Source organism: Aythya fuligula, chromosome 1, assembly GCF_009819795.1.
Source record: "Aythya fuligula isolate bAytFul2 chromosome 1, bAytFul2.pri, whole genome shotgun sequence".
Taxonomy (NCBI): Eukaryota; Metazoa; Chordata; class Aves; order Anseriformes; family Anatidae; genus Aythya; species Aythya fuligula.
The window spans coordinates 205,841,482-205,853,794 of NC_045559.1; the positions used below are offsets into that span (position 1 = coordinate 205,841,482).

Sequence of the window (12,313 nt, forward strand, 5' to 3'; positions counted from 1 at the left end):
GCAGGAGATGGGGATGGAGAGGAGAGAAACCTTTATTTAACAGCTCGTACAACAGCCTGAAGATTTCAAAGTCAAGTTGAGCTGGGGAATTTTTATTTTTTATTTTTTTTCCCCCCTGAGGTTTGCTTGGAAAATTATAACGGTGTGCAGAGCTTGGAACCATCTCAGGTTCCGGTCTCCTTAGCAAATGACATTTTAACTAGAAAAGTGAGGTGAGAGGGATTAAAACGTTATGACAGCCTTTATCGGCGCTGTCTGAAAGCACTCGTGTCCTTCAGCGCCCTGAAAGCAACAGATTAGGACGAAGCTGGGAATATTCTCAATGACGCAGTGTCAGCCCTTATCAGATCTGGGGGATAAGGGATGTTGTTCTCTCGCCGCAGTGATTTCAAAGCCTTCGACAAGAAGCTCCCGCACGAGTTTGTTATGAGTGCATTAAGCCCCAAAAGATGAATTTCATATTTCAAGAGTAATCATTACTCAACCTGTCTCCGAACACAGAAGAGGCTTCCTGATTTATTCTGCTCTGTTTGTCTTGGACCTTCAAGTAAGCAAAGCTGGAAAAAAAAAAAAAAGAAAAGAAAGGAGGGCACTCAGAAATAAGTAGGGAAATGCACTCAATTTGGTAATACTGGGACAAAGTTTTCTGTCCCAAGGTGCAAGGGATTTTTTTCTTTCCGCAGAGCCCAGCAAGTGAATTCTGGTGAATGCCAGTTTAATTTAATCGACGTTAAATTAGTTGATGGAATTTTCCCTTGGGAAGACGGAACTCTTTAGAGACTCTGTAGAAAGCACAAATTTGGGGTTGATAGCTGTTATGCAATGGAGAAGGATCTCTGTCACTTCAGTTGGGTGCAGCAGGAGCAGCTCAGACCCTTCCTGAAGCCATAAATCCCTCATCTCTTTCTCTCCTCCTCTCATTTGGGATGCCAATAAAGGCAGGTGACCCCTTCTTCACAATATTTCTGCATAAGACCTCAACCTGAGACCTGGGAAGCAGCACCAGATCATCCAAATAGGTGTGATTCAGTGATCCTCTGCCTGCTGCAGGACCGCAGGGTCTGTAACCCCCCCATGGACATGTTCAAGGACAAGGCACGTGCTGCTGGGACGTGGATGCTGCCAGATGAAATCACAGCAGCACATTTTGCTGCTCCCTGAACTGCCCAAGACATTGGCCTCAGCAGAAACCCCAAATGCAGGTTTTCCTGCTCCCCACTTCTCCGATGCTTTATAGGCTGGGCTCTTCTTTCCTTTTGCATTTGCAACCATACCTGATGCAATTAGGGGCATAACATTTATGTGGATCTTGCATCTTGCTCCTCTTTGCACCTCATTGCATTTTTTTTTATAACTTTTTTTCCTACTTCTCCATCTGCCTCTTCTGCCCTGCTGATGACTTCTGCACCCGAGCCCTCCTTCCCCGTTTGCTCCCCGCGCTGAATCCCAGCCCATCGATTTTGGGAGGTTTCTCCAATTTGCCACGAATGATTTGAATGCTAATCCTGCCATCTGCAGCGCTGCTGACCTCAGGCAGGAGTTTTATTAGCTCCTCTTTGCCTCATTATCCAAGTCGTTAATTAATCTATTGATCAGTGCCAGAGACAGGACGGACCCTTGTGAGATTCTGCTAGATAAATCCCTTTGGGTAGGCAGGAGACTGGAAGGGAAGCTTCCCAGTTATGCCTGCTCTTTTCCCCCTCTCTGCATGGCTGGTAATTATTTTCCCCCTCTCTTGTGGCTGGTAATTATGGGAATATTTTGGGGGTAGGGTCAAAATCCTTGCTGCAGTTGAGATATTTCCCCAGGTGGGCCAGCTGCGAGGTGAGAAATTAAATGTTTGATGTGATTTCTCTGTGTCAATCCGTGGCATTATCCTCCAAGTGCTCACATGGCAATTAATGACTCCTTCACCGTATTTCTGGTGGTCAGGGTCAAGAGGAGGGGTCTGCACCTCTCTGATTTCCCAGTTTTCCCCTTTCTAAGATCCTTCAGGAGCCCTAACCTCTGTGGATTGTGGGGTTAATTGATAGAAATTTAGTATTTGCCTCTCTGGTCTTTGCAGTATCTTGGTGGGAACTTACCAGAGCTTCCTAAACTGGGCTTTTCTCCCTTTCAGACACACATTTATATCCTCTGCCTTCCTCTTCCCCTGATTTGGGACTGGGTTTTCTCTTTCCACTCACCCCAACCCCAGGCAATGCCCAGGTGCTGGGATTCTCTGTATTTTTGCTACAAACCAGCTCTTTCTGCTGAGCATTTTCCAGGAGCACATTTCAGGTTGCCAGAGGCAGGTTGAGTGAATGCTAATGGAAACACCCAGGGGGGTTGATACAGGATTATATATATATTTTTTTGGTATTTTTGTGAGCAGTGACCAAGCCCACATGGGACCTTCTGTATCCCCCGTGATGGAAAACCCTCTCCTCTAACAGCAGCAGGAGAGCAGGAGAAATCCCTTGGGCTCTGATTGCTGCAGGGAGGTGTCCAGGAGCACCGTGGAAAGAAAACCAGCAGGGGTAAAGAGACCAAGGGGGTGCTGAGTTATTTAAAAGCTCCAACTTTGCTCTTTTCCAGAAGAATGAGCATCGTGCCTAGCTGTAAGTAACTCTCAGCTCTGTGAGTGCCTTGGATCAGCTCAGACAGCCAGCAACAAACCAGATTCACCGAAACTTTGGCAATTCTGTTGACAGTTTTCTTCTCCTGATGGTTTTCTCCTCCTGATGCTTTCCTCCTCCAGCCTGCATGGTCTGGAGCCAACAGTGACTATTCGTGGGCTGAAGACGACAGCCTGGTGGACAATCTATTTAGTGGGAAGGGGTTAAAACCCCATGGATGGCACCAGTGTTGCTGTCCACAGCATGCAACTTGTCGGAAACCTTCATGGAGGTGGAGGTTTGGGGTGTGGGCTCCTCTGCTGCAAGCAAAGGCTTTAATCATGGTGAAATTGGGTCAAATTGGAGTGATTACTGAGTTGCTGTGGTTTTGGGGGCTTGGAGGCGAAGCTGTGCCCAGCTGGGTGCTGCACATGAAGGAACCAGAGGGAGCCCTGAGGTGGCGGTGATGGATTTATTCAGTTTAGGAAACACAAGCCGGAGCGAGAAGTTGGATCTGTTGGGCTTGCTGACTCCAAAAAAAAAGGGGAAGGCCAAAGGGTGATAGATAAATAAAAATAAAGTTGTTGTCAAGAGAAGAACAACCAGGTTTTCCCCTGTGTCCCCCAGGGAAGGGCAGGAGGAAGTGTGTTAATTTTGCAACAGAGATTTCTGCAGGCTGGTCAGCATCATCTCATGGACAAGTATGCAATCAAGCCAGAAATTGGTATAAAGTTCATTACCTGGGCTAAAATAAACCCAAAATGGGTTTATTTTAGTTCTGGGGCTCCCAATTCAAGAGGGATGGGGAAAATCTGGAGAGGGTCTGGGGAGGACCTGGGGCACACGGTTGGTGAGAAGAGGTTGAGGAGCTGGGTCTGTGTAGGGTGCCCAAAAGGATGCTGAGGGAGATCCAAAACCATCCTGCAGCCCCTGAAGGGCGCTGACAGAGGTGGAACTGAACTTTTCTCAGCCTCAGCATGGAGCATGGCAGGGGAAAACAGCCACAAGGAGGGTCTGGGAGATTCAGGAGGAGCCCTTTTCACCAGAAAGGTGGTATTAGCCCTCATCCAGTGCTGGTGCTGGTCCTGCCAGCCAGGTCTCTTACAACAGCTCTCTGATTTCTGGTCCTCAGCTGAGCACTCGATGGGCTCCTACGATGCTCTAGCTGGCAGTTATTAAACTGGAGACTGCACTGCACTGGACACCAGCCACCACATTAAAAACATGAGTAAGAAGAGCATCACCATATGATTATATGATGAAAATATGCTGTAGACTCCAGATGAATCTGCAAGGGATTGACATGAATGGGGTGATTTAGTGACTCTACACAAAAGCAGGTCCCAGTCCCATTGATGTTTTCCTGCAGAGCTGTCTCTGCTCACTGCTTTCCTGCCTTTGCTGGGACCTGTGTCCCCTGACAGCTCCCTCCCACCTGGCAAAGCTTCCTTCTAGTTGGGGAAATCATCTTCCCTCCTGCTTTAAATCATCCTTTTGCCCCTGTGCAATCCTCGCTGGCCCAGGAGGCATCGTTTTACCTCCAGGTCTGCAGTGCATGCTCTTCCTCATCCTCCTCTTCCTCCTTCTCCTCCTCACCTTGAGCACCTTGCCAGGTTTCCAGGCTTTTAGCTCCCTCCCACTAGCAGCAGGATCAAGCCTTTCCAAGCAGCCTTCCCTTTATCTTCCCTTGCAGCTCAGCCCACTTCCAACACGTTTCTTAAACAGCTCAGAAGAGAAGAAGGGGAGAACTGCTTTCATTTCTCTTTATAGAACCTCCAGCCCTAATTAATGGAAATTGCAGCAGAAAAGAAAAGAAAACAAACAACCAGAAAAAAACCCACAAACTAATAATAGCTGATCACAAAGCTGAGAGCTGCTGTTTCCAAATGCCTTGGCTGCTCACCCACGGAGAGCTCTCCTCTGATGGAGGGGTTATGAGGAAAGTCAGAATTTGCACTGTACTGTGCATTGCTTGAGAAAAAATCTCTGTAGGATGTGAAAATATGGATACGATGCCGTGGCCATCGTGTGGGTGCCTTCTGCCTGCCCCAGGAGCCCAGGAAGCCTGGCTACTGCTGGGGCTGAGGGATGGACCGATCCTTGCAGCATGGGATGCTGCTGAAAAAACAAGCAAAGGGATGGCAGAGATGTTGCAGAAGGACCGTGCTGGTGGACCAGGACTCCTGGACCTTTGTGGTGGCCTCTGGTTCTCCCAGGCATGGTTTGGTCCACAGGTGGGTGGGAGGTGCAGCCTTTTGGGCTCCAGCCCCTGCCCAAACGGTTCTCCCCCCCAATCCAGGGGTAGTCCTGGCTCAGCACACCGCAGCCCTCAGCTTTTGGTGCTGTATGAAACAAATGGTGTTGTCGTTAGCTTGCTCTGGTTTGGAAAGTACCCTGGAGGAGCTTGAGGTTGGGCTGAACGAGGCAGGAAACCGCCTGCAAGCCGAGGACTTGTGCTTAGCCAGGAAAGGCCCTTCTCTGCTGGGTGCAGGGAGGGTGCCACCAACTCCTGGGCTGCCAGGAGCTGGAGAAACCACTCCAAACATCGTGGTCTGCCCCTTCCCTCCTTCTGTCCAAAAAAAGACTCATTCCTATTCCACACCTGCTGACAGTTTTGGTTTGGAAGCTTATTTTACCTGGTCACGATTTGGAAACCAAGAACAGTGCAGAGTCCCCAGATTTGTTTTTTTGATGCTCATGGTCAGAGTCACAGGGTCACAGAAAGGTTCACGTGTGTAGTGGGAAAGGGGAACAAAACCTCACCAGAGCCCAAAGCCAGGCAGGAAAGCAGGGGCTAAGCCCCAAACCTTAGTGTAGGATCAGCTGCCAGGCTGTGAGGAGTTAATAATGGATTTTCTCCACAGTGTATTTCTTTTTTTTTTCCTCTGCATATTTGGGCTGAACTTAGAAGTTTTGGTTTTGCTACTGAATTCTACTCTTGAGCCAAAAATTACAAGGTACCAATGGTCTGTGATGGCATGCGGATGGGACAAGGCCACCAACACAATCTACGCTTGGGTGGAAAGGAGCCCTGAGATGGAAAGAATGCGGAAAATAAGGGAAGCTGCACCAAAATAATACCAGGCTCGACCTTTGCCTCATAATTACGGCTCCCTCTGACAGCAACCCCTTCAAGGAGCACAGCGAGGCTGCCTGCTCTGTGGGCAAACCCATTAACCACGAGCTTTGCTCAGCCTGCAAAAGGGCTGGGCTCCCCTTCTGGTCCTGCACCCCTGGGAAAAGTTTTGCTTTTCCCAAACAAAAATATGGGAAGGAACCTTAATGTTATGTACTTCAATAAGGTACTGTGGCAAGATAAGGCAAAAATAAGTTATTTTTGTTATTACTGCAAAATGTGGCTGTGCTGCCAAGGTGCTACAAGCCTGCAGCTGGGTGAAGCCTTCAAGGATAGAGAACATCTTACAAGAGCAGAAGGAACAAGAATAATTAGCATTTTGGGGGAGCAAGGACAGATCATCATTCAAGGGTTCACTACAAAACACTTTTTTTGTAAAAACCATTTATTAAAAAAAAAAAAAAAAGCCAACAACTCTCAGGTCTCTGGTTTATGGTCAGTGCTGGCGTCGCTGAGACTGTCAGTGGGAACAAACACTTTGAAGGATAAAAATCCAGAAAATTGCAATGTCCAAAGGTTAATGTGCGTGGACTACCCCCCGTGAAGGTGCCACCTGAACCACTCATGCGTGGACGGGCTCCCAAGGCACTGCAGAGGAAAGTGGGAAGCAGCCCCATCGTCCATCACTCCGAGCATCCATCCTTCACAGTTCGAGTGCAGGGTGACTCACACAGCTTCGCCTCCCTGGGCATGGATGACCATTCACATTTTCAGCATCAGACTTTGGATTCTGGGCCCTTTGTGGTGCTTTCTGTCAGTTTCTTCTTCTCTGGGTCTGTCTTTGTCTCTGGTACGTTCCTGGCTTCCATCTCCTGCCTCCTGAGGATCATATACACGGTCGCGAAGCACAGGAAAGCGCCCACCTCAAAGAAAAACTGGAGGCCAAGATACCTGTGGTGTGGAAACACAATCAATCAGGGCAGGAAGGGCTTTGCTGTGTGAACCAAGCACCAAAACCCGACATCCCCAGGCACCCAGAAGACTCCGAGCGTGGGGTTGGGTTGCTTGGGCAGAGCTGGCCCCACTCAGCTGCAATCTGGGCTCCTAAGGAGGATGGCAGAAAGAAGAGGAATAGCCATCAAACCTCTTTGGTGTTGGGTTAACAGATCACATCTCCTGGTAAAAAGGAGACAGATAAAAACATGTCTTGGGGCTGAGGGTGAACAGGACTTGCTGCAGCTACCGGGCAGGGACTCGTTTAGCAAGGATGAATTTGCAGTGGGAATGGAAAAACACCTACAGCTCCCTTCCAGCCCCTCCAGGGTGCACAAATCAGTTTTGGTGTCCTCTGTGTGTCTCCCTGTGGGAAGACAGACCCTAGGGTGCAAAGTATCCTACAGGGACCCCGGACCAGCTTGCGGGTAGCATTGAGGGGTGATGCAGTGCTGAGTGGTGGTGAAGGGGTTGGGACAAGCACAGTCCTTGGCATAATTTTGGCTTTTGCCAATGATTTCCCTCCAAGCCTTTCCTGGACACCACTGTGAATTAGCAGAGGACCTACAAAGACCATGAAAAGTCCAACTGCTTGACCACTTCAGGGCTGACCATAAGAGCACGTTATTAAGGGCACTCCTGTGGCATAAAAGGCCGCGCTCCCCCCATCCCTCGTCCCCACCACCAGCCCTACCTGTGCCTGAAGAGGTTATTGTCGTAATATCTGCAGGCTGCATTCCTGTCACACTTCTTCTCCCAGAGGATGCAGGTGGTGTCGATGGCGCTGCCATACAGAACGGGTCCTGGCATCCATGCTGCAAGCAGAGGGGGTTTTGTTATGGCATGGGAGTGTCTGTTTGGGACAGACCCAGCCCCATCTGGCTGCAGTTCTGGGGGCCTCTGGGTGAAAAGGAATTACCACCACGTGAAAAATATCCTGTGGGATTGGGGGACGTGATTTGCAGCCACCCCAATTTGCCAGGAAAAACATGGGAGTGTTGGTACCCAGCCAGAGGCTGTCCTCCTGGACCCAAATTCACTCCCTGCCCTCCTTCACTTAGCCACATAGATGCACCCCGATGGAGATGCCTCTTCTCCTCCCCACCACGCACAGCCTGGGAGGCTTACAACAGTGTGAAAATCTGCACAGAGAACATTTCAGCGGCCCTGGGACAGCTCAGGGACGAAATCCACATAAATTCCAAAGAGCTGCCACGATTTTCCAGGGTGGCATTTCAACAGATTTTAACTTACCTAAAATTCTCAGCAGCATGAACTGTATCCCAACGGCAAAGGATTTGTCTTCGGGCTGGATGCTCCTGAAAAAAAAAAATATTAAAATGAATAAAATTGAAAGCGTGCCCTGCTGCACTTGTGCAAGGATGGATATTTCCCTCCCTGGCATCGCACCCCCAACCAGAAAGTCACCCTCCAGCTCAACCACCAGGAACCCGGGGCAGTTCCCACTGAGGTCAGCAGAAAGGAGGTCGGTTCATTAACTAGGGCTGGAAGCTCACCGCGGTCTTTTCTTGGCCTGGAAAACCTACCCGGCCCCGCAGGAAACAGGGAGGAGCTCAGCCAAGTATTTTTGCTTTTAATTTAAAGAGTCTGTATGAGTGAAACCCAAACATTATAGCCACTGGTTCTGCCGAACAAGGATGGCTTTCTGTAACTGAACAAGTGATTTACCCGTTGAGGATGTGACTTTTTTTTTGTGATGTGTTGTCCCAAGATATATTTTGGTGGCACCCCAGGGTTTTTCAGCCCATTTTGGGCTGTGGTTCCTGCCGGGGTCACACCAATAGCACCCCAAGCAGCAGCACACCTTTTCCTCTCTCTCTGGCATATGCAGAGCTCACTCGTGGCATAAATAGTGATTTAATATTGCCTGGGGGTCGAGGTAAAAATAGGCTTTGACCACAGCTCCTCCCTGAAAAGCAACTGTTCTGAGTGCATTAACCATGGAAATGGGCTTGAAGGTATCATTTATATACGATGTGCAATTAAACCTCCTAGCTTAACACAGAGCTGCATTAAAAAGTGATTAATTAATGGCATGGCTTGTTACTGAGGTATCAGCCGTGGGTGGGGAGAAGGAGCAGGAGGGCTGTGGGACCAAATGGGGAAGATGGACTGCCACGTGCACAGCCAGAGGAGAGGGGCAGGGAAGCTCTGCTCTCCCTTAGTCCCACCAACACGTGCCAAAACCCCATAAAAACAGCAGGAGGAACTGTTCACCCCGTGCTCTGGGGGAAGCAGGGCACGAGGCTCAGCATGAGGGTGATTCAACCCTCCAATCCCCCAGAGAGACCCTTCCTCCTCACTCCTCGGTTTCCCCAATTTCTCCGTGTCCTCAGAGGAGCACCCAGGGGTTTCACCCAGCCCCGTGCCACCCCGGTGTCCCCACCTGAGGATGAGCATGAAGGACGGCGTGTGGGACGTGCTGGCAAGGATCCCTGCCACACAGGAGAGCACCACGAAGGGCAGGAGCAAGTGGGAGCAGTCGGTGCCGCAGGTACCAGGCTTGGCGAAGCCCCCTGGACCATTTCTGGAGATGCAGCTGCAGTTGGTGTAATTCTGCAAAGGGGAGAGGAAAACCAGAGGCTGCTCATTTGATCACGGCAGTGGGGATGCCAGGGATCGCTGCCAGCTGTCAGAGGGAGGGCGGGTGTTTGGGTTTTGTCTGTAAATAATTAGCGGTAATTAGCACTCAACACTACTGGGAGCTGGGAAATAAAAAGAAATAATGAATCTGACAGAGGGTAGCAGGCCGAGCGGATGAGGAAACACATTTTTCCATCCCCACATCCAGCTCCCAACATGCTGTCCCCTCTGGAAGGAGGTCCAGTCCCACCAGATCCCATGGGCATCACTAGGATGTCGCATGTGTGAGCTCATTTGGCTGATGGGGAAGCAGAGCTGGGCCCACAGTGGGGCTTTGGTTCCATGTCTGTGCTTCCAGAGACACTTGGACGTGCTCCCAACCCAGACACATCCTTGTCTTGTCCACGTGAGCCCCAGCAATGCCTCCCTACCCCTGCAGCCATCCTTCTGGGCTCGTGCTCCCCGTCCTTTTGATCCCCGCCTGCTGTGCACCGAGGATGCTTGGACACGGGTTTATTTAATGCCATCATTTGTCAGCTGAATGCTCTGGCATCGTGAGTAAATCTGGGTTCTTGGCACGGAACAGTCTCACCAGCAGCTGATAAAACACTCGAACCTGACGTGAGCTCGCTGGCTTGCGTTATATTTTTGGGGCAGAAATCTCCAGGGGATCAGCCGGGCACCATCCTGCATCCCCAGCTTGTCTCCTGCAGGGGGTTTGGCTGCGAGATCCTGCACCCCAGGGTGATGCTGGGCAGGGCTGGCAGCCAAAACAGGCAGAGGAGCAGCCCCCCTGCAGCACCCAGGAGCTTTACACCCAGGCTCAGCGCGGTGTTAAACCAGGAAACAGCTCCTGGGAGAAAATGCAAAACCTCACCTTTGAGAGAGGGTCATAAATAAGCGGCACTCCGTTTGCAAAGGAAGGATGCCCCGGGCAAGGCATGAGATTTTCTTCTATTTCTCCAGCTTTTAGTTATAATTCTCGTTCTTTTTTATTTATTTACTTGTTTATTTTCCCTGAAAAACTCATTATTTGGAGGAGACCTTTAAATAAAGAGGGTGTAATCTTGGAGTTCCCTGAGGGGGACAGACTTCCCTGCTCCCCATCACTGCCAAGGGAAGCAGCGTGACTGATTCTTGTACAAGGGATCCACAAGGATCTGCTCCTTGCTGAGAGCAGGGGGAAGATTTGGGATGAAAGGGGACGCAGCCCCTCCTCCCACCTCCAGGAAAGAGGATTTAATATTTCAAATTAAGACCGGGATTTATCTCCTCCAGACATCGGAAGTGAGCTAAACCAAACCAGGCTCCTTCTGCAGTCATCGAAGGAGATGTGGGTCTCAAGAGGATGATCTAACCCCTCCATAGATAAGTGTCCATGATAGCAGAGATGAGTTTGGGCCAAAGCCGTTAAAAAAAAAGAAAAGCAATTAGATAAATTAAAGCTCTGTTGATCTGTGTGATCACCACCTTTTCCAGAGAGTCAGTCACAACATTTAGGGCAGTTGCATAAATATAAACGGAGAAAAAGGGCTGTAGATGCCTGGAGTGGAGCCCAAAAGCCATGCTCTGCTTCTCTCATCTGAACTCTTGGAGGATTTCAGAGCAGGGAGCATGAGCCCAGTTGCAAAACCCTCTGAGCAGGGGGGAGAAGCCACAAAGCCATGGGTGGCCCATCCCAGTGAGAGTCATCGTCTGGGACATGGTGCCACGAGGCTGCTCTGTCTGCTGGGACAACCACTGGAGCAGTGGGATAAGGAGGAAAACCGAGAGCATCCCCACAACAGGGCTGTGAATCTGGGCAGGAAGGGGCTGCTGGATGGCAGGCGGCCAGCCCTGGGTTTGTCAGGGTGGTGTGCCCAAAAAAAACATCGGGCAATTGTTTTCTTAAGAGGCAGAGAGGCTCCCATCCAACTGTGCATGCTTTTCTCTTCGCTTTTTTTTTATCCCTAGCTCAGACCGGGCAGCCATTCGCATTTTGGGATGTCCACAGACCAGCTGCCAGCAGAGGGATGTCCCTGCCACCACCCATGGCAACTTGTGATGGGTTTCTTTATGAGAGACAAACCCCATGGCACAGAGGTACCCTCAGTCCTGGGTATCATTCATGAACGACCTGGATGGTGAGGCAGGATGCACCCTGCAGGAGGCTGCAGGTGCCCAGGGCTGAGGTTTGCTCTGCAGATGCCTGAGCTCAGCTCTGAGTCCAGCATGGTAAAGAAGCAAAGCCCAGCATCTGCAGCCCCATCACTGCACCCCAGGGAAATGTAGCACGGTCCAGATTCTTCATGCTGGCTCAGGGCTTGGCATCCACGCTGGGGTGCAGTCACTGTGTGGAGGAAGCTCTCACAATTGGGCCAAGGCTCATCAATACTTGGAAAGAAGGTCTGGCAAATGGGCTCAGTGCTAAAGGAAGGAATATCTCTGGCTTTCCAAAAAAAAAGTGTTTTCATGACACCATAAATGGAGCCCTTATTTTGTTGTGGCTGTATGCAACAATACCTAAAATGACTAGAGGACTGGGCGATGTCCAGGAGCAGGGGATGTCAAAGGGCTGGAGATGTCTTTCCCAAGGAAGAAGCAGTTGAAAAGGATCTGCTGTACAAAAGGCAGGCACAGGAGTGCATAAAAGCACACTGGGGACTAAGCTCTGGCAGAAAATGTAAATGTTATTAAAATGAAGTGCTGTTAATTAACAAAATGCAGCTAAAAAGTGCCCAGGCGGTCCCACGCTGCTAATGTATCCTGTGCCAAGAACACGGCGGAAAACCATTTACCCTGTATGCATTGCTAACAGTTTTCAGCTAGGTTTTTGAACTGGCAAAGATTTCCTTATTATGCATTCGCTGAGCCGTATTGCCTGGAGACCCAACAGGCAAAGAGCTCAGTGAAAGCCCAGCCCTGGGACAAGTCTTCCCGGCCTGAAAATGGGAGAGAAATCATGCTAAATGTCAATGGTATGTGAGCTGGAGCAATGGTCCCTCTAGGTTTGGCCTGCCCAGAGCATACAGAATTGCTAAAAGAGTCCCCAAAAGTAAGATTT

At 50.0% G+C, this 12,313-nt stretch overlaps 1 protein-coding gene across 2 annotated transcripts in view; it reads right to left on the reverse strand.

Annotated features, from left to right (window-relative positions):
- Positions 1-6,147: 6,147 nt before the first annotated feature.
- SLCO2B1 (solute carrier organic anion transporter family member 2B1) overlaps positions 6,148-12,313 on the reverse strand; it is a 50,530-nt gene continuing 44,364 nt past the window's right edge. For both annotated transcript variants that reach the window (XM_032180564.1, XM_032180565.1), the window contains 4 exons: positions 9,074-9,243; positions 7,921-7,985; positions 7,361-7,481; positions 6,148-6,624 (listed from right to left, as the gene is read on the reverse strand). In XM_032180564.1, coding sequence (XP_032036455.1) covers positions 6,450-6,624; positions 7,361-7,481; positions 7,921-7,985; positions 9,074-9,243 — 531 coding nt within the window. In that variant the 3' untranslated portion in view covers positions 6,148-6,449. The remainder of the gene's footprint in view (positions 6,625-7,360; positions 7,482-7,920; positions 7,986-9,073; positions 9,244-12,313) is intronic.